General features: G+C 42.3%; 1 protein-coding gene across 3 annotated transcripts in view; it reads right to left on the bottom strand.

The window, feature by feature from the left end:
* AOAH (acyloxyacyl hydrolase) overlaps positions 1-21,213 on the bottom strand; it is a 198,993-nt gene extending 177,780 nt beyond the window's left edge. For all 3 annotated transcript variants that reach the window (XM_073549989.1, XM_073549990.1, XM_073549991.1), the window contains exon 1: positions 20,783-21,213. In XM_073549989.1, the coding sequence (XP_073406090.1) occupies positions 20,783-20,930 (148 nt within the window). In that variant the 5' untranslated portion in view covers positions 20,931-21,213. The remainder of the gene's footprint in view (positions 1-20,782) is intronic.
* Positions 21,214-23,519: the final 2,306 nt, after the last annotated feature.

The raw sequence follows: 23,519 nt of genomic DNA, 5'->3' as shown, positions 1-23,519 counted from the left end.
TCTTAGTGCCAGGAAGAAAGGAGACCACAAAATTAAAACGCGTGAAAAACAAGGCCCACCTAGCCTGTCTAGGATTCAATCGCTTGGCTGATTCAAGATAGATCAAGTTCTTGTGGTCGGTGAGGACCACAACTTGATGTCTGGCTCCCTCCAACCAATGTCTCCACTCTTCAAATGCCCACTTCATAGCCAACAATTCCTGATTCCCCACATCATAGTTATGTTCAGATGGGGAAAATTTTAGAGAAAAGAAGGCACCGTATCTCTTTGAGACAAAACGGCTCCTGCACCAATCTCAGAAGCATCTATCTCCACCTGAAATGGGAGTAAAACATCAGGTTGCTGTAAGACAGGCGCAGCATTGATTCTCCGCTTAAGCTCCTGAAACGCCGAGACTGCCTCTGGAGGCCAGTTCACCACATCAGTGCCCTTTTTGGTCAAATCTGTCAGTGGTTTAACAATACCAGAAAAATTACTTATGAATTTACGGTAGAAATTAGCAAAACCCAAAAACTTCTGGAGATCCTTCAAGGAAGTGGGCTGAACCCAATCATAAATGGCCTGGACCTTGGCCGGGTCCATTTCAATAGCAGACGGGGACAAAAATGAATCCCAAAAAGTAATCTTTTGTACGCCAAAGAGACATTTCAATCCCTTAACGTACAGAGTATTTTCTCTCAAAATCTGGAACACAGTCCGAACATGTTCCACATGAGAATCCCAATCACTGGAAAAAATCAAAATATCGTCCAAATAAATTATCAAAAACTTATCCACAAGGTCCCAGAAAATATCGTTCATGAAAGATTGGAAGACGGAAGGGGAACTAGTGAGCCCAAAAGGCATCACCAGGTACTCAAAATGTCCCTCAGGAGTATTAAACGCCATCTTCCATTTATCACCGTACTTGATGCGAATAAGATTATACGCCCCCTAAGGTCAAGCTTGGTAAACCAACTAGCACCTTTCACTCTGGAAAATAAATCAGAAATCAGGGGTAACGGATACTAATATTTAACAATGATTTTATTAAGGAGACTACATGTTAATACATGGCCTTAATGAGCCATCTTTCTTGGCCACAAAAAAAACCCAGCACCTAAAGGTGAAGAGGATGGTCTGATATGACCATTTTCCAATGACTCCTTGATATAAGATCTCATAGCATCATGTTTAGGTACAGATAAGTTGAAAAGCCGACCCTTGGGAAACTTACAACCGGGCACTAACTCGATTGCGCTATCATAACTCCTATGAGGAGGCAAAGACGCGGACTTAGGGTGTGTGCACACGCTGCAGATTCTGCTGCGGATTGATCCACGTGGATTTTGCAAAATTTGCAGGTCAAAAGACCTGCGGTTTAACTTCGGATTAGCCTGCGGTTTTGCCCTGCGGTTTATCACCTCTACAATGGAGGAGATGGTAAACCACAGTGGAATCCGCAGAAAGAATTGACATGTCAATTCTTTCTGCGGATTAGAAACCACAGCAAATCCGCACGGAAAAATCCGCACCATCTGCACTGCGGTTTCCCTTTCCCACAGGATATTATGGTACTGTACACAGCAGCAGAAACTACTGCGGATCCGCAGGGCCAAAACCGCTGCGGATAAGCAGCAGAATCCGCAGCGTGTGCACACACCCTTAATGTCACTAAATACATCGGAAAAATCAGCCAAATAAACAGGAACATCATGAGACTGGGGAGAGGTGGAGAAAACAGGAGTGTCACTAAGAACACATTGACAACCCCAACTAACCACAGACACAGATTTCCAATCCAGAACAGGATTATGGGTTTGCAACCAAGGAAAACCCAGTACAATAATGTCATGTAAATTATGCAACACCAAAAATTTACAATTCTCTTGGTCATCAGAGGCTACCCCCCATCCAAAACTGGGGTTTATTCTCCGCCAAAGGGGTAGCATCAATACCCCTTAAAGGAATAGGAGTCCGCAGGGGTACCATGGGAAACCCACAACCCTTGGCAAAGTCAAAATCCATCAGGTTCAGGGCTGCTCCTGAATCAACCAAAGCCTTAGCAGAAAATGAAGATAAGGAGCAGATCAAGGAAACCGCCAAAAGGAATTTAGGCTGTACACTGCCCACAGCAAATGAGTGAGCAAAACGTTTTTTCCGCTTAGGGCAGACAGAAATAGTATGAGAGGCGTCCCCACAAAAGAAGTATAACTTATTACACCTTCTAAACTCTTGACGTTGCACCCTAGACAAAACCCTATCACACTGCATGGGCTCAGAAGTTTGTTCGAAAGGCAGCACGGCCTCTCGCATAGTTTTACGTTCTCCTAAACGTTGATCAATATGAATGGCTAATGACATAGAGTCATTAAGACCAGAGGGGACAGGAAATCCCACCATAACTTCTTTTACGGTTTCTGCCAGACCTTTCCGAAAAAGAGCTGCTAGGGCGTCATCGTTGCATTTAGTAAGGACCGCCCACTTTCGGAATTTTTGATAATATAACTCTGCCGCTTCCTGACCCTGGTTCAATGCCAATAAAGTTTTCTCAGCTTGATCGATAACATTAGGTTCATCATACAACAACCACAGAGCTTGAAAAAACGCATCCACATTAGCCAGAATAGGATCCCCAGGTGTCAGAGAAAAGGCCCAGTCCTGAGGGTCACCGCACAACAGGGAGGTGACAATTTTAACCTGATGCACTGAGTTCCCCGAGGAATTAGGTTTCAAGGCAAAAAACAGTTTACAATTATTCTTAAAGTTCAAAAATTTAGACCGATCCCCTGAAAATATATTAGGAATAGGGATTTTTGGTTCTACAGCAGATGATTGTGCGAGATAGGCAGAAATTTGAGCTGCTCAACATGTTCGGACAATTGCTTAGTCTCCATTAAAGAAAAAATCCTCCTACGGCCCCCAGAGAAACAGAGGAAAAAAACTTATAAAAAATTCTGACACTTTTTTTTTTTTTTTTTTTTTTACAATTTTTCCTTCTTTAGAGTACCCTAGGATCTACAGTTTGGGATGGTGATTCTGTTATGATTAGGTCACCAAGGAGGATAGCCAAGGAATATGCTAGGCAACCAGAAAACCAGAAAGGTTGGTAACTAAGTGGATTGCAGACCCCTAAAACTAACAACACAACTAGAATTAGCCGTGGGACGTACCAACGATGCCCTAGACGCCTCGGCATAGCCAAAGAGTTAACTAAGCCTAAAGCAAGAAAGAGGAAAGCTAAACTGCCCTGGAATAGAACCCCAAAGGAATAGATAGCCCCCAAACATATATTGCCAGTGAGACAAGATGAGGCAGAAAATAGAATAATTCAGATACAAACCAGACAGGCCTAAATGCATCTGAACTAATACAGGGTGCAGCGGACCCAAGTAAAATGGCAGCTGCACAGGTGCATAAATACCAAATGAAACAGCCAGCCTACAATCAGGGATTGGCCGTGTGGTACACCAGTGCAGAAGAAATAATCCACATGTGGCAGTGTTCACACAGGGAATGCAGGGCTTCTGGTTCACAACATCTTAGTAACACCATATGGGGGGCTGCCCAGTGCCAGCTAGAATGCATTCCGTGTGAACAGAGGCCACAAGTTTGCAGAACCATTTGGGCCCAACTGCACCCTGAAAGAAATATAAAAAGTGCACAAAAAACATAACAATATATGTAAGGTATTGGTGGATATTAAGGCCTTAATACGAAAGCTGGCAAACTGCGTCAAAGTTCCTAACACTTGCCAGTCCTACTCTAACATGAAAACCTCAAAAAGAGGAAAAAATCCTCCAAAAAATGCAGATACAAACCAGACAGGCCTAAATGCATCTGCAGTAATACAGGGTGCAGTGGACCCAAGTAAAATGGCAGCTGCACAGGTGCATAAATACCAAATGAAACAGCCAGCCTACAATCAGGGATTGGCCGTGTGGTACACCAGTGCAGAAGAAATAATCCGCATGTGGCAGTGTTCACACAGGGAATGCAGGGCCATAGTCCTCCATATAGTATAATGCACTCCCCATAGTCCTCCGTTATGATTAGGTCACCGAGGAGGATAGCCGGGGAATAAGCTAGGCAACCAGAAAACCAGAAAGGTTGGTAACTAAGCGGATTGCAGACCCCTAAAACTAACAACACAACCAGGATTAGCTGTGGGATGTACCTATGATGCCCTAGACGCATCGGCACAGCCAAAGAGTTAACTAAGCCTAAAGCAAGAAAGGAGAAAGATAAACTGTAGAACCCCAAAGGAATAGATAGGCCCCAAACATATATTGCCAGTGAGACAAGATGAGGCACAAACACAGGCAGAAAATAGAATAAGCAAATGATAGGGCCCAAACTGTCTAGATGGAACAGGACAGGAAAGATACTGTCTGCAATCACGCAAAAAACCCTAAGAAAAATCCAACACGTCTGATATGCAAAAATACTGAGGCCACATGACCTCTCCCCCCACTAGATCAGCATTCTGGTGTAAACTGGAAGCAAAACAAAAGATACTGATATAACAGGGGACTAGCAATACTGAACAGACTGACATAAGCTGTGGCATATGGAACGGAGTCCAGCACTGGTCCCAGCAGGGAACAATGCTGAACTCACACAGCAAAGCAGAAAGCAGAGAAAGGCAAAAACTGGATCAAATGCAAAAGATTCCAGCAAACAAATAACTTATCTGAATGATGCAGGACTAAGCAGGGGGCAAGCGGACTTCAAAATGCACAGGAAGAAAACCAAATCACCAGCAACAACTGAGGGAAGCTTGCTGACTTAAATCTTCCCAGTATGAACACCTGACCTCCCATCATCCTCTTCAGGTGATTGACTTCTGTCAACCAGCTCCATTACCCGCAGCAGCCACCAGAGGGAGCCCAAACTCAGAAGTCAGGTCAAAAGTGTTCACAACAGTCCTCCATATGGTATAATGCACTCGCCATAGTCCTCCATAATGTATAATGCACTCCGCATAGTCCTCCATATAGTATAATGCACTCCACATGTTCCTCTGTATGGTATAATGCACTCCCCATTGTCCTTCATATGGTATAATGCACTCCCCATGGTACTCCATATAATATAATGCTTTCCCTATGGTCCTCTGTATAATATAATGTTCTCCCCATTGTCCTACATACAATATAATGCACTCCTCATGGTCCTGAATACAATATAATGCACTCCCCATGGTCCTTTACATAATATAATGCTCTCCCCATGGTCCTTCATATAATATAATGCTCTCCCCATGGTCCTCCATATAATATAATGCTTTTCCCATGGTTCTCCATATAATATAATGCACTCTCCATGGCCCGCCATAAACTATAATGCACTCCCCTTGGTCCTCCATAGAATATATTCCACTCTGTGTGGTCCTCCATAGAGCATAATGCACTCCCCGTTGTCCTCCATAGAATGTAATGCATTCCCCATGGTCCGCCATAGAATATAATGCACTCCCCATGGTCCTCCAAAGAATATAATGCACTCCCCGTGGTCCTCCATAGAATATAATGCACTCCCCGTGGTCCTTCATAGAATATAATGCACTCCCCTTCGTCCTCCATAGATTATAATGCAGTCTGCATGGTTCTTCATAGAATATAATGCACTCCCCATGGACCTCCATAGAATGTAATGTACTCCCCATGGTCATCCATAGATTATAATGCACTCCCAATGGTCCTCCATAGAATATAATGCACTTCCCATGGTCCTCCATAGAATATAATGCACTCCCCATGGTCCTCCATAGGTGATAATGAGCTCCTATGGTCTTCCATAAAATACAATACACTTCCCATGGTTCTCCGTACAATATAATGCACTTCTAATGGTCCTCTGTACAATATAATACTATAATACACTCACCATTGTGCTCTATGAAATATAATGCACTTCTCATGGTCCTCTATTATTATTATTATTATTTATTTATATAGCACTATTAATTCCAAGGTGCTGTACATGAGAAAGTGGTTACATGCAAAGTTATAAATATCGTTAACAGCAAACAAATTTACAATGACAGACTGGTACAGAGGGGAGAGGACCCTGTCCTTGCGGACTTACATTCTCTATAAAATATAATGCATTCCTATGGTCCGCTATAAAATATAATGCACTCCCCATGGTACTCTATAAAATATATTACACTCCCCATGGTCCTCTATAAAATATAAGGCACTCCCCATGGTCCTCTATGAAATATAATGCACTCCCCATGGTCCTCTATAAAATATAAGGCACTCCCCATGGTCCTTTATAAAATATAAGGCACTCCCCATGGTCCTCTATAAAATATAAGGCACTCCCCTTGGTCCTCTATAGAATATAAGGCACTCCCCTTGGTCCTCTATAAAATATAATGCACTCCCCATGGTCCTCTATAAAATATAAGGCACTCCCCATGGTCCGCTATAAAATATAATGCACTCCCCATGATCCTCTATAAAATATGACATTTCCCATGGTCCTCTATAAAATATAATGCACTCCCCATGGTACTCTATAAAATATATTACACTCCCCATGGTCCTCTATAAAATATAAGGCACTCCCCATGGTCCTCTATAAAATATAATGCACTCCCCATGGTCCTCTATAAAATATAAGGCATTCCCCATGGTCCTTTATAAAATATAAGGCACTCCCCATGGTCCTCTATAAAATATAAGGCACTCCCCTTGGTCCTCTATAGAATATAAGGCACTCCCCTTGGTCCTCTATAAAATATAATGCACTCCCCATGGTCCTCTATAAAATATAAGGCACTCCCCATGGTCCGCTATAAAATATAATGCACTCCCCATGGTCCTCTATAAAATATAAGGCACTCCCCATGGTCCTCTATAGAATATAAGGCACTCCTCATGGTCCTCTATAGAAAATAAGGCACTCCCCTTGGTCCTCTATAAAATATAATGCACTCCCCATGGTCCTCTATAAAATATAAGGCACTCCCCATGGTCCGCTATAAAATATAATGCACTCCCCACGGTCCTCTATAAAATATAATGCACTCCCCATGGTCCTCTATAAAATATAAGGCACTCCCCTTGGTCCTCTATAGAATATAAGGCACTCCCCATGGTCCTCTATAGAATATAAGGCACTCCCCTTGGTCCTCTATAAAATATAATGCACTCCCTATGGTCCTCTATAAAATATAATGCACTCCCCATGGTCCTCTATAGAATATAAGGCACTCCCCATGGTCCTCTATAGAATATAAGGCACTCCCCTTGGTCCTCTATAAAATATAATGCACTCCACACGGTCCTCTATAAAATATAATGCACTCCCCATGATCCTCTATAAAATATAAGGCACTCCCCATGGTGCTCTATAGAATATAAGGCACTCCCCTTGGTCCTCTATAGAATATAAGGCACTCCCCTTGGTCCTCTATAAAATATAATGCACTCCCCATGGTCCTTTATAAAATATAAGGCACTCCCCTTGGTCCTCTATAGAATATAAGGCACTCCCCTTGGTCCTCTATAAAATATAATGCACTCCCCATGGTCCTCTATAAAATATAATGCACTCCCCATGGTCCTCTATAAAATATGACATTCCCCATGGTCCTCTATAAAATATAATGCACTCCCCATGCTACTCTATAAAATATATTACACTCCCCATGGTCCTCTATAAAATATAAGGCACTCCCCATGGTCCTCTATAAAATATAATGCACTCCCCATGGTCCTCTATAAAATATAATGCACTCCCCATGGTCCTCTATAAAATATAAGGCACTCCCCATGGTCCTTTATAAAATATAAGGCACTCCCCATGGTCCTCTATAAAATATAAGGCACTCCCCTTGGTCCTCTATAGAATATAATGCACTCCCTATGGTCCTCTATGAAATATAATGCACTCCCCATGGTCCTCTATAGAATATAAGGCACTCCCCATGGTCCTCTATAGAATATAAGGCACTCCCCTTGGTCCTCTATAAAATATAATGCACTCCCCATGATCCTCTATAAAATATAATGCACTCCCCATGATCCTCTATAAAATATAATGCACTCCCCACGGTCCTCTATAAAATATAATGCACTCCCCATGATCCTCTATAAAATATAAGGCACTCCCCATGGTGCTCTATAGAATATAAGGCACTCCCCTTGGTCCTCTATAGAATATAAGGCACTCCCCTTGGTCCTCTATAAAATATAATGCACTCCCCATGGTCCTCTATAAAATATAAGGCACTCCCCTTGGTCCTCTATAGAATATAAGGCACTCCCCTTGGTCCTCTATAAAATATAATGCACTCCCCATGGTCCTCTATAAAATATAAGGCACTCCCCTTGGTCCTCTATAGAATATAAGGCACTCCCCTTGGTCCTCTATAAAATATAATGCACTCCCCATGGTCCTCTATAAAATATAATGCACTCCCCATGGTCCTCTATAAAATATAATGCACTCCCCATGGTCCTCTATAAAATATAAGGCACTCCCCATGGTCCTTTACAAAATATAAGGCACTCCCCATGGTCCTCTATAAAATATAAGGCACTCCCCTTGGTCCTCTATAGAAGATAAGGCACTCCCCTTGGTCCTCTATAAAATATAAGGCACTCCCCATGGTCCGCTATAAAATATAATGCACTCCCCTTGGTCCTCTATAAAATATAAGGCACTCCCCATGGTCCTCTATAGAATATAAGGCACTCCTCATGGTCCTCTATAGAAAATAAGGCACTCCCCTTGGTCCTCTATAAAATATAATGCACTCCCCATGGTCCTCTATAAAATATAAGGCACTCCCCATGGTCCGCTATAAAATGTAATGCACTCCCCACGGTCCTCTATAAAATATAATGCACTCCCCATGGTCCTCTATAAAATATAAGGCACTCCCCATGGTCCTCTATAGAATATAAGGCACTCCCCATGGTCCTCTATAGAATAAAAGGCACTCCCCTTGGTCCTCTATAAAATATAAGGCACTCCCCTTGGTCCTCTATAGAATATAAGGCACTCCCCTTGGTCCTCTTTAAAATATAATGCACTCCCCATGGTCCTCTATAAAATATAAGGCACTCCCCATGGTCCGTTATAAAATATAATGCACTCCCCATGGTCCTCTATAAAATATAAGGCACTCCCCATGGTCCGCTATAAAATATAATGCACTCCCCACGGTCCTCTATAAAATATAATGCACTCCCCATGGTCCTCTATAAAATATAAGGCACTCCCCATGGTCCTCTATAGAATATAAGGCACTCCCCTTGGTCCTCTATAAAATATAATGCACTCCCCATGGTCCTCTATAAAATATAAGGCACTCCCCATGGTCCTCTATAAAATATAAGGCACTCCCCTTGGTCCTCTATAAAATGTAAGGCACTCCCCATGGTCCTCTATAAAAAAAAAAGGCACTCCACATGGTCCTTATAAAATATAAGGCACTCCCCATGGTCCTCTATAGAATATAAGGCACTCCTCATGGTCCTCTATTGAAAATAAGGCACTCCCCTTGGTCCTCTATAAAATATAATGCACTCCCCATGGTCCGCTATAAAATATAATGCACTGCCCATGGTCCTCTATAAAATATAATGCACTCCCCATTTTCCTCTATAAAGTATAATGTACTCCCCATGGTCCTCTATAGAATATAAGGCACTTCCCTTGGTCCGCTATAAAATATAATGCCCTCCCCATGGTCATCTATAAAATATAATGCACTCCCCATGGTCCTCTATAAAATATAATGCCCTCCCCATGGTCATCTATAAAATATAATGCACTCCCCATGGTCCTCTATAAAATATAATGCACGCCCCATGGTCCTCTATAAAATACAGAACAAGGGCTTTTGTTAGATTGGCAGAAGAGTAAATTTGGTCAAAAACTTTGAGTATTTATTTCATTAAAATAATTTTTAATTAATGTGTGTGTGTCTTTTTTTACCCTTTACTACTATAGGATTAATAATAGATAGGTGTCTTATTGACACCTCTCCATTATTAACCCGGCTTAATGTCACCTTTCAATAGCAAGGTGACACTAACCCATTTTTATTAACCCATGAGCCACCACTAAAGGCAATGGGAAAAGAGAGGCTAAGTGCCAGAAAAGGCGCATCTTATAGATGTGCCTTTTCTGGGCTGGCTGGGGGCAGATTTTTTTAGTTGGGGGGGCAAAAACAATGGTCCCTGTCTAGGCTATTAATATCTGTCCTCACTCACTGGCTTTCCCTCTCTGGCGGAGAAAATTGCACAGGAGCCCACGCAATTTTTTTCCGCGATTATAGCCTTAAATTTAACCCCTAGAGTCCAAATTTTTCCTAACACAAACTACTAAATTGATTAAACACTGACATATATAAATCGTTTTGATATGACATGGTTTACTATGTGTAAACCATGTGTCATACCATGTCGGGTTCGGGAATGATTTTACTGAAGCCGGCAATTGATTTAGCGGCTATTATGCTATGTAAGAACTATAAATATATATATATCTAATATATAAAGCTCAATGTGGGTGTGTATGTATGTATGTACGTATGTCCGGGATTGGCATCTGCATCGTCGCAGTTACAGCCACAAAATATCGCATAGTCACAGGTCTGGACCCCAAGAGCGTCATAGGCTATGTTGTGAGGCGAAATTTTAACCCCACGTGTTGCAATTCACCAAACAATTTTGCCCCCATGTACGTAATGGGGCAAAAGTGTATGTATCTATTGGCATCCGCACCGTCGTAGCTACAGCCACAAAATTTTGCACAGTCACACGTCTGGACCCCGAGAGCGTCATAGGCTATGTTAGGAGGTGAAATTTTAACCCTGCCATTCCAATTCACCAAACAATTTTGCCCCTATCTACGTAATGGGGAAAAAGTGAAAGGAAAAGTGTTGGAGGCAAATTGACAGCTGCCAGATGTGAACAAGGGGGACTTAACCCCTTCCTGACATGAGACGTACTATCCCGTCCATGGGACCCGGGCCCCTATGCCCATGGACGGGATAGTACGTCTACCGCGATCAGCGGCGCCCACGTGGTGAGCGCCGCTGATCGCGGCCGGGTGTCAGCTGATTATCACAGCTGACACCCGGCTCAATGTGTCAGGGGCGGTCACGGACCACCCCCGACACGTTAACCCCTTGCACACCGCGATCAAACACGATCGCGGTGTACCGGGAGTTAAAGGGAAGCATCGGCAGGGAGGGGGCTCCCTCCGTGCTTCCCTGAGCCCCCCACGGCAGCGCAATGTGCAGCGCTGCTGCGGGGGGCTCCTTTCCTCCTCACAGGCATTGAAGAAGACTTCCTCTTGCCTGCGCTTTGCAGGCACTGAGGAAGCCAGCTTCCTGCAGGCCCCCGAAGGCCCCCGTCGCCATCTTGGATTCGGGGGCCTGCAGGAAGCTGGCTTCCTCAGTGCCTGCAAAGCGCAGGCAAGAGGAAGTCTTCTTCAATGCCTGTGACAGATTGCGGATCTGTCACAGTGATCTGTGATGTGACAGATCAGCGATCTGTCACAGGACAGTGATGTCCCACCTGGGACTATGTAATAAAGTAAAAAAAAAATAAAAAAAAAGTGTAAAAATAATTTTTAAAAAATCGCCAAATAAATTAGTAAAAAAAAAAAAAATATTCCCCAATAAATTCATTTTTTGAAAATAAAAAACCCCAAAACAATAAAAGTACACATATTAGGTATCGCCGCGTCTGTAACGACCCGCCCTATAAAACTGTCCCATTAGTTAACCCCTTTAGCGAACCCCTTAAAAAATAAAAATAAAAAACGAAGCAAAAAATAATGATTTATTATCATACCGCCAAACAAAAAGTGTAATAATGCGCGATCAAAAAGACGCATATAAATATCCATGGTACCGCTGAAAATGTCATCTTGTCCCGCAAAAAACGAGCCACCATACAGCTCCATCAGCGAAAAAATAAAAAAGTTATAGCTCGCAGAATAAAGCGACGCAAAAATAATTATTTTTTATATAAAATAGTTTTCATTGCATAAAACCGACAAAACATAAAAAAACGACCTAAATGAGGTATCACTGTAACCGTACTGACCCGAAGAATAAAACCGCTTTATCAATTTTACCGCACGCGGAACGGTGTAAACGCACTCCCCCAAAAGAAATTCATGAAACGCTGGTATTTGTTCATTCTGCGTCCCAAAAATCGGAATAAAAGCGATCAAAAAATGTCACATGCCCGAAAATGGTACCAATAAAAACGTCAACTAGTCCCGCAAAAAATAAGACCTCACATGACTCGGTGGGTCAAAATACAGAAAAATTATAGCTCTCAATATGTGGTGATGCAAAAACTATTTTTACAATAAAAAGCGTCTTTCAGCGTGCGACAGCTGCCAAAAATAAAAACCGCCATAAATAGTAAATCCAACCCCCCGTTATCACCCCCTTAGTTAGGGAAAAATAATAAAATTAAAAAAATTTATTTATTTCCATTTTTCCATTAGGGTTGATTTTTTTATTTTCACGTCCGAGCGTTATAAACTTCTGTGAAGCACTTGGGGGTTCAAAGTGCTCACCACACATCTAGATAAGTTCCGTGGGGGGGTCTAGTGTCCAAAATGGGGTCACTTGTGGGGAGTTTCAATAGTTTAGGTACATCAGGGGCTCTCCAAACGCACATGACACCCGCAGACCATTCCATCAAAGTCTGCATTCCAAAATGGCACTGCTTCCCTTCCGAGCCCCGACGTGTGTCCATACAGTAGTTTTCTCCCACATATGGGGTGTCAGCGTACTCATGACAAATTGGACAACAACTTTTGGGGTCCAATTTCTCCTGTTACCCTTGGGAAAATGAAAAAATTGGGGACTAATTGATCATGTTTGTGGAAAAAATACGATTTTTTTATTTTCATGCCCGGGCATTATAAACTTCTGTGAAGCCCTTGGGGGTTCAAAGTGCTCACCTCACATCTAAGTAAGTTCCTTAGGGGGTCTAGTTTTCAAAATGGGGTCATTTGTGGGGGGTTTCCACTGTTTAGGTACATTAGGGGCTCTCCAAAGGCAACATGACACCCGCAGACCATTCCATCAATGTCTGCATTCCAAAACGTCACTACTTCCCTTCCGAGCCCTGACGTGTGTCCATACAGTAGCGTTACAATCTTCTGTGAAGCACTTCGGGGTTCAAAGTGCTCACCTCACATCTAAGTAAGTTCCTTAGGGGGTCTAGTTTCCAAAATGGTGTCATTTGTGGGGGGTTTCCACTGTTTTGGTACATCAGGGGTTTTCCAATCGCGACATGATGTCCGATCTCAATTCCAGCCAAAAACGTCAAATGGCGCTGCTTCCCTTCCGAGCTCTGCCATGCGCCCAAATAGTGGTTTACCCCCACATGAGGGGTATCAGCATACTCAGGACAAATTGCACAATAACTTTTAGGGTCCTGTTACCCTTGGGAAAATAAAAATTGGGGTGAAAAGATCATTTTTGTGGAAAAAATATGATTTTTTAATTGTACCGCTGTACGTTATAAACTTCTGTAAAGCCCTTGTGGGTTCAAAGTTCTCACCACATCTCTAGATAAGTTCCTTGGGGGGTCTAGTTTCCAAAATGGGGTCACTTGTAGGGGGTTTCCACTGTTTAGGTACATCAGGGACTCTCCAAACATGACATGGCGTCCGATCTGAATTCCAGCCAATTTTGCATTGAAAAAGTCAAACGGCGCTCCTTCCATTCTGTGCTCTGCCATGCGCCGAAACAGTCATTCCCCCCACAAATCAGGTATCAGCGTACTCAGGACAAATTGCACAATAACTTTTGCAGTCCAATTTCTCCTGTTACCCTTGGTAAAATAAAAAAAATTGAACCTGAAGTATTTTTTTTGTGAAAAAAGTTAGATGTTCATTTTTTTTTAAATATTCAAAAAAATTCCTGTGACGCACCTAAAGGGTTAATAAACTTCTTGAATGTGGTTTTGAGCACCTTAAGGGGTGCAGTTTTTTGAATGGTGTCACTTTTGGGTATTTTCTATCCTATAGACCCCTCAAAGTGGCTTCAAATGTGATGTGGTCCTAAAAATAAAATGGTGTTGTAAAAATGAGAAATCGCTGGTCAACTTTTAACCCTTATAACTTCCTAACAAAAAAAAAATTTGGTTCCAAAATTGTGCTGATGTAAAGTAAACACGTGGGAAATGTTAGTTATCAAGTTTTTTGTGTGCCGTATCTCTGTGATTTAAGGGCATAAAAATTCAAAGTTGGAAAATTTTCAAAATTCTTGCCAAATTTCCGTTTTTTTCACAAATAAACGCAAGTTATTTGAATGAAATTTTACCACTAACATGAATTACAATATGTCATGAGAAAACAATGTCAGAATCACCGGGATTCATGGAAGCGTTCCAGAGTTATGACCTCATAAAGGTACAGTGGTCAGAATTGTAAAAATTGGCCCGGTCATGAACGTGCAAACCACCCTTGGGGGTGAAGGGGTTAAAGAATGAGAGCGATGGCACCAAAGAGTATATACAGTACAGTTGCTAAGTAGGGGCCCTGACATGGGATACTCACCACACACGGGGATATGAACACACACACAAAATGCGCCACACACTACCACGTGCTTCAACACATATACCACCCTCAGCACACATTTCACCACACATACACCAACCTCGCCACATAAAATTCGAAACACAAAAGTTGCCACTCAAAACTCGCCACGCTGTCCCAGAGCTGTTTAAAAGATGAAAAATGAGCTGTGATTGGTTGCTATCACCAACAGTTTTCTTTGTAGACAGTTGTGGTAACTGAGGCCTATTATTCTTATCATTTCTATGGTGTTATCGTCCTTCTGTAGAGCTGGAAATAACTCAATTTATTACCGTGCCAACACAGACCACTCTCTGACACAGACTGCAGGGGGAGCCCAGTATCACACAGGATAGGATTAGATACACGGCTCAGCAGTCAGTATCACACAGGATAAGATTAGACACACAGCTCAGCAGTCAGTATCACACAGGAGAGGATTAGGGCCCCGTCACACATAGCAATCTCGCTAGCGAGATCGCTGCGGAGTCACACAGCGAGATCGCTGTGTGTGACAGCGAACAGCGACCAGCCCCCCTGCCGGTATCGCTGATCACTGTAGGAAACCGCTGGACATTTCTTTTGTCGCTGGTCTCCCGCTGGCCAGCACGCATCGCTGCGTGTGACAGGTGGGAGACCAGCGATCTGCTGGTAACTAACGTACACATCGGGTATCCAAGGGACGCACTTCCCTTGGATACCCGATGTGTACGTTAGTTACCAGCTCCCTGCATTAGCGCGCTGGTAACTAACGAACACAGCGACGCCGCGCGCTCAGCGTCGCTGTGCTGATCGCTGGTGAAGCTGTCTGTGTGACAGCTCACCAGCAATCACATAGCGACTCACCAGCGATCCTGACACATTGATATCGTTGTCGGGATCGCTGGTGAGTCACTATGTGTGACTCCAGCTTTAGGCACATGGCTCAGCAGACAGTATCACACAGGATAGGATTAGATACACGGCTCAGCAGGCAGTATCACACAGAATAGTATTAGATACACGGCTCAGCAGACAGTATCACACAGAATAGGATTAGATGCACGGTTTTTATGTGCAATATGTGCAATATAATCATTATAATTTGTTATAACTAACCACAGTTGGTTACTATGCCCAGGCAATGCCAGGCTCTTCAGCTAGTATATATATATATATACAGTATATATATATATATATATATATATATATATACAGAATATGTGTCTCAATGACATGTATATACATGTGTGTATTCTATGTGTATATATCTATTCTTTCGATTCTAACATGTCAGTGTGATTTTACTGTACAGCGCACTGATTTGCCGGATTTTAAAAAACGGATCCGTCGAAAAACGGAAGAAACGGATGGAAAAAATGATGCGACTAATCAGTTTTTTCGCCAGATCCGCTAGCCAACAGATTGTGACTGATTGCAAAAAACTGATGTGTGACAATACCCTAAGCTCCAAGCACTGATTAATCAAGAATGAGTTGTCATCAGACAGGATTTGGCCCAGAAGCTGATACCCAGCATGCCAGGGAAAATTACAGAAGTCTTGAGATATAAGGGCCCACTCTCTAAATATTGAGTCTTTGCATAAACTTGATGTGTTTGTCAATTGAAATTTCAAAACTTATGAAATTATTATAATTGTACTTCATTAACCATAGGAACAACTCACTAAAAGACCTAAAAACGCTGGAACAGCAAACTTTGTGACAACCAAAATTTGTGTCAATCTCAAAATGTTTGGCCACAGCTGTCTACTGTATAAAACATGTCAACCAAGTGGGCACATACATATTTTGTGTGATTATATTTGATCTTGTATGTATTCTTCCTACACATTGTGTGATATCATGAATAGAGCTATTGTTTGAGGCCGTATCAGTTATCTACTCTTTTCTTTGCTAAATATTTTTCCACTCACTGTCAGATTCCAGAATGACCCTTTATTCATCCTTAATTCAAATTTTATTTCAATTATCACAACTTCCCACATCCTGATTGAAGCTAAACTATTCCAATAAAATAAGTCATACAAATCTTCTTTGTAAAATACTGTTAATACTGTTATCATTCCGATAAGGATATCTATTAAAGTCAGAGGCCATATTTTTTCCTTGCTGCATCCATTAATAATGGCTGTATGTAGGAGAATTGAGCATCCATTGTAAGTGTATTTTTTTCTTTTCTTCATTTTAACCTTAAATGCATGAATAAGTAGAAAGTATAGTAGAAGAGGTAGTCATAGAAATAGAACATTTTTTCAAGGGATACTTAGGGATTTCTGATGGTAAAGAGAGGCTCACTGTATGGGGTTATCTTATTGGGCACTATACCAGTGTAAGGCGGTGAATGAATCATGCAGTGGAAAGGAGGAAATCTGCATGGATTAATGGGCCAACATACCACCAACAGTGTGTACCAACCTTCTGAAGACTTACAGAAAACGTATGACCTCTGTCACTGCCAACAAAGGATATATAACAAAATATTGAGATGAACTTTTGTTAATGACCAAATACTTATTTTCCACCATAATTTGCAAAATAAATCTTGCCAAATCAGACAAGGTGATTTTCTGGATTTGTTTTCTCATTTCGACTCTCATAGTTGTACCTATGATGTCAATTACAGGCCTCTCATATTTTTAAGTGGGAGAACTTGCACAATTGGTGGCTGACTAAATACTGTTTAACCCACTGTATCTTTGCTAATCCAGATAGGTAGCATGTACTAATGTGCATACATACTGCAGAGTACAGGTACAGTGGGCCCTGATAGCCCCAGTTGGCTTTTACTGATAACATTGACGGTGCCACCCCCAAAATAAAGCACTGTTTGCAACTATAGCGATTACTGCAACCCATAGAAGATCACCCATTGGCACAATATGCCCCAGCAGTTTAGTGCTTGGGGATTATTTTTTTATATTAAGGAATACATACTATGCTCCTGGTTGGTCAAAGTTTGAGGTGTATCTAGTGTAGATTCCTGTACAGGATTTAGACTAATCAACTGAAGGAATGCATTCTGAAAATAGGGGCATAATAAGGATATATTAGGGCAAGGCAAGCTTTAGGAGGGAGCTTATTCCTTGCTGTTAAAAGGGTTTCCTGGTTTCAGAAAACTCTTGTCCCCATACACGTTTAAAAAACAAGTGAACAAACTGAACTGTGCTTTAGTCATTGTCTCTGGATCTAGCATTGAGCCTTTGCCGCTACTACAACTGTATGTGATTGTCTTCAGCGCTAACTTCACGTTGTTTGCTCTGCAGATTATCAGTGAGCTCATTGGTTCTGAGCAGCTTGTGCTGTCTACTTGCTGAGCTCAATGATTGGCTGCAGTGCTGTCAACATTACATCAGTGTTGTCTACAATATGCTAGACTTAGACGTACCTGGAAATTTTGCTAGCTCACTAAATGAACTTTTAGTGTCTCGCATTCCCATACTACCTCCTTATCCTACCTGCTCTCTGTTGTGTCCCTCAGGAATATGTTTTAAGATCCCTAGTCTCTGCCATCTATACCTTTGGCCTGGGATAAATCATAAAGTCCCAAGACTTCCATTAACACCTATAGGCTAGTGACACTAAGGCATACCTCTCTAGCCCAGATGTCATCTTTCTGCTCTTCGGAATCCCAGAGTGTCTATCAGTAATGTTCTGCTTCTCATCATGCTTTCTAAAACTCAATGTGGACAAAACCAAAGTCATCATCTTTCACATACATTCCCTCTACTTGATATAGCTATCACAATAAATGACATCACACTTTCACCTGTATCACAAGTGCGCTGCCTCGATTCTGCTCTGTTCTTTAATACACATCCAATCCCATACTACCACCTGCTGCCTCTAAACTCAAAAATATTTCCAGAATTTGTCCTTTCCTCAACACCATATAATACCTACAAAGGATGACTACATTTTGGTACAATAAAAATAGACTTCAAAGGAAAAAATCACACTTATATAAAGAGGTAAATATGTCATGGTTAAATAAAGTCCAAAGAAGATATAGGATGATAATATGTGCACATGAAATAATCTAGAATACATAAATGATGCAATGACAACATGTCTATACTGTGTATCCTCGTGTACAATGAAGGTAGATAAGGCATTCAAAAAAAGGAGAATGTAACCATCAAAAGTGAAAATAAATGCAGATAGGTAAATATAAAACTTAATTAGAGAAGACCTTCAAGCAATATTGATGTGGAAAATCAGTTTAAGAAAAATATTTCCCTAAAGGGAGTGTAACAGAGTAAATGGGTCGCACTCCCAGGGCAGCGGGGTACTCGGCACCGGGCCGGTGTCAGGGGGATGTGTCACAGCGGCGGTGACCCAGTCCATGGCCCTGGGCTCCCAAATCAATGGTGGTTTTTAATGTGGTTTATGTGAATGGTTTGTGACGCCACCTGTGGTGTTCGGCAAGGGAGGTGTTAAGCCGACGCTGCAAGCATATCCGCTGGGACTGATGGTGTGGTGCAGCAAAGATGGTGTAGCTCCCCACAGGTGGAGCTGTAGTCCCAGGGCAGTGTAGGTGCTATGGATCAGGAGAGGCGCAGGATGGTATGGATGCTGGTACCCAGATGTAGCGGTGCTGAAGGTGTTAGCGCACAAATTAATGGAGGACACCAGAGCTTGCAGTTTCAAAGCTTTACTCACAGTTCGTGGTACACACTGGTGCCTGCCTCCGCTCCGTGTCCTCCGGGGTAAAGACTCAACCAACCTCCCAGGCAAGTCAGGGCTCTCCTCTCCAACACTCCGCCAACATGTACCTTCCTGGACGACTCCGCCAATGCGCCTTGTGGTGTGAAGCACTCCAGTACTTAGTAACACTGGAATGCCTCCTAACAGATGTTCCTAGAACTCTACTTGCACGGCAGACAGCTGTAGCCTGCTTCGGGGACGCCTCACTCCCGGCTCTCTATCTGTGTTGCTGTTGTGCCTCAAGTCTTGGATGGGAGTAATGCATTTACAGCCAAATACTCCACCGGTGTCTGCTGCAGATCCATAGGTGTCCATACAACCTCGGGGACCGGGCCCCGACCTTGCGCTGAGAACCTATAGGCAGGGTTCCTCTTCCAACCCACTTCTCCTCTCTGTTCTCTACTCCATCGTTCCGTACTTGACTCTCTTTCTTATGGATGCTTAGGTTACAGTTCTACATCTCTCTCCTTCTCCTTGGACCCATCCTCAGACTCTCCCGACTGACTGTCCTTCTCCTCTCTCAGACTGATCTGAGACTGACCTCCCGTCAGACTGATCTCCTCCTCTGGGACTCACCCCAGACTGACCTGTAATTCTAAAACTTCCCAGCTTTTATATGGATCTAAACTCCACCCACCTCCCAACACATCCAGTGTTCCAAGCAGGGAACCACCAGAGGTGCTCTGCTACTCTCTAAGCACTGAGCCGCAATGTGGTTATGCAGAACTACCCTGTTGTGTGGGGTGCGAGTGTTGGAGTGTGGAAAGGAGCTCCCAACTTACCCAGACGGTGGGGCACCACACCTTAGGAGAAGGTGCAGTACCTCTGTGGCGACTGAGCCTCAGGGACGCCACATAAACAAAGTGCAAGACATTATCAAAACCTCATAATGAATACATGATACATGATGGATGCTTCCTATAAACTCATTCACATATAAGAAAAACGTGGATTTCTTTGGAATAAGACATTGGATCGCAGATATCAAGGTATCATTTTATTCAGCTTCCTATGACCTGCATGTCCATGTAGATGGCCTAAGAGGGTTGATCTTACTGACAGATTCCCTTTACCCATTGACCTATTTTCCAAAAGTCTTTTATACTTTTACACAAAAACTTTTTATAAACTCAAAAATACAGCTATCCTTTACCAAGCACAATTACTGCATCCATCCAGGTGACATTGTGTGAAATACAGAGCCCTAAGAGTTTCAAAATGATCGCTCTTTTCCCTCCATTCCCATTAACTATAACAAACTGATGTTCCTAAAATCAATGACGCGTTCCTGTGTCCAGACCTAAATTGTCCTAAGCACGCCAACTTTTCTGATGTTCAGCCTTAGCTTTATATAACTAGGAACACTGATACGGTGTCACAAAGTATTCTGAAGATATATAAAAATATTGTACTAAATGAGAAACACTTTCCTTTTTTGCCTATTGAAACATGAAATGAACATTTACAGTAGTCAGAATATGTTTTGCAAGAGATCAAGGTAAAGCTGTACATACCTATGCAAGAAACTTCTTGTTCGGATCCCTGCAATGGATTTATTGCTGCTTTTTCTTGATATAATAAAGAACGTGATTTGCTGCTTTCTATGAAAGCCACCAGGATCAGCAGGAAAAGCATGGATACAACTAGACTTAGTCCCCTCATCTTCTAGATCTCTGACAGTCAGCACAAGCACAGTTCTGTTACTGGTCTGGTCAGATGACTAACAGAAGGAAGTCCCCACGCAAAAAAAAAACCCCACAGCAAGCTGGTAATACACAAATTATGCAGCTCTGGGTCACCAGCAAATATATACAATGGAGTATACAGTAACAGAACAGGAAATGCTACTAAGGATCATTTTATAAGAATACGACACTAACTACATATTCCTTAGAAAGACTGAAAGTATGCTGACAAGTGCAAGAAAACAACAGCCGGACCTACTCTACTTCCTCCTGTCACTGTCATCGCTATCTGTGTCACATGTTTAGAAAGTGTGCACACAATGTACCAAGAAGGGAAATTGCATAGTAAGGGGACAAGTTTTAGTAATACAGCACGTGAGACTGGGAAATCCGGAGAGAGAAGCCCTCCATCTAGATGCAGTGCTGTAATTCTCTTCCTAAACTGAGAAAGCGCAGTGATAAATGTTTCTGTATGACCTGTGTTCATAAATATGTAAGACAAAGAAACTAGGAGTTTCTTCATACCATATTCAGAAATTGAAATCATTTCTTAAAACGCGTCGTGTCATGAGATATAGGAGCTTCAAGAAAGAGTATTTATAAAATATGATACCCACCAAGCCATAAACAATTTCTAAACTTAGCATAAAGGGAATCTGTCACCTCTTTTATGCCCTATGAGATGCGGCCACCGCCATCAGGGGCTTATCTACAGCATTCTGTAAAGCTGTAGATAAGCCCCCGATGTAACCTGAAAGAGAAGAAAAACGAGTTAGATTATACTCACCCCGGGGTTCGGTCCGGCACCTCCCATCATCTAGCGATGATGTCCTCCTCCTTACTTCTGAGGCAGCCCTGTGCAGGCGTACTATATCTGCCCTGTTGAGTACTGCAGTGCGCAGGTGCCGGGAAAGGTCAGAGAGGTCCGGCACCTCTCTGACCAGAATGCTACAGAATGCTGTAGATAAGCCCCTGATGGCGGTGGCCGCCATTCATAGGGCAAAAAATAGGTGACAGATTTCCTTTAAAGAGAACTTGTCTCTTGAGTCATGGTTTCTAAGCCACAATCAGACCCCCTCATTACAAACGTTTATGTTTTACCCTTGAAAGCTGCATTGTCTCAGAGAAACATTTGGTTGTAAGCAAGACTGGAGACAAGGTGACCAGTCACAGCGGTAGGTCCTCATCTCCCTCAGACTGACTGACTATGTGTATAGGGAGAGACCTGTCTATGTTTACGTTTGTGAAACATTGCTGCATTTCATAGTAAACCGATGTTTGTAATTAGGGATGCAGTCTCTGACGTGCACTGCGCACCCTACTGGTTTTCTAGGACTCCATTGACTAAACAATAATAATAAACAACATTCACCAAGCACTAATAATAACTTTAAAATTTTCAGTATATACAGTTTGGACAGTGACCGAATCTTTGTGATTTGCGCTCTGCATACCACTATTTCTTTTATTTAAAATGAAACTGAGATGCAATTGAAGTTTAGACTTTAAGGTTTAATTAAAGGAGTTGAACAAAAATATCTTATGAAACATTAAGGAATTGCAACCATTTCCTTATATAGCCTCATTTCAGTGGTTCAAAAGTAATTGGACAAAATTAACTTTATCAAACATAAAATGTTCATTTTTAATACTTTGTAGAGAATCCTTTGCAAACAATGACTTCCTAAAGTCTGGAAGCGATGGACGTCACCAAAAGCTGGGAGTCCTATTTTGTGATTCTTTGCCAGGCCATTACTGCAGCTGACTTCATTTGTTGTTTGTCTGTGGGTCTTGCTGCCTTAAGTTTTCTCTTAAATAAAACCTGTCAGCATGATTTATCACTTTTCATGGGGCCCGCGGGCATGTCCCCGGAGTATGCAATGCTCAGGTGGCAGCCGTATCCTGTCAGTTGATGGACCTTTAACCCCCAAGTGCACGCAGAAACCAACGGAATACGGAAACAAAGACTAGCAGAACCAAAGGTCCCAGCACTGCACAAATTACACAAACAGAAGGCAAAGCAAAGCAGCAAGCCAGAACTCAAGCGGATTAACACTGTAGTCCAGCAAGGACTGGGAGGCAGGTGTTGGATAATAAAGAGTGATACAATCACCTGACCCAAGACAAACCCAGCACCATAGGAAAAAGACCAGCAGCCAGAACACCACAAGAAAATGGCAGATAGTCACAAACTAATCAGATTCTAACACTGACTAGGACCATTTTCACTGTCCCTGCTGCTGAAAGCATCCCCACAGCATGATGTTGCCACCACCAAGTTTCACTTCCCTGTGGGGATGGTGTCCTTGGGATGATGAGCTGTGTTGGTTTAGCGCCAGACATAGTGTTTACTTGGTGGCCAAGAAGTTCAATGTTGGTCTCATCTGACCACAGCACCTTCCTCCATACATTTGGGGAGTATCCCACATGTCTTTTGGCAAACGTAAAACGATCCTTACAATTTTTGTGCATAAGTAAAGGCTTTTTCTGCCCACTCTTCCATAAAGACCACCTATACTACCTATACCTATATAGTATAGTATAGTATAGTATAATACCTATACTG

The sequence above is a fragment of the Dendrobates tinctorius genome, unplaced genomic scaffold, assembly GCF_039654945.1.
Source record: "Dendrobates tinctorius isolate UK_male_01 unplaced genomic scaffold, ASM3965494v1 ptg000162l, whole genome shotgun sequence".
Lineage (NCBI taxonomy): Eukaryota > Metazoa > Chordata > Amphibia > Anura > Dendrobatidae > Dendrobates > Dendrobates tinctorius.
Note: the sequence above shows the minus strand (reverse complement) of the source record. Positions and strands in the feature narration are given on the sequence as shown.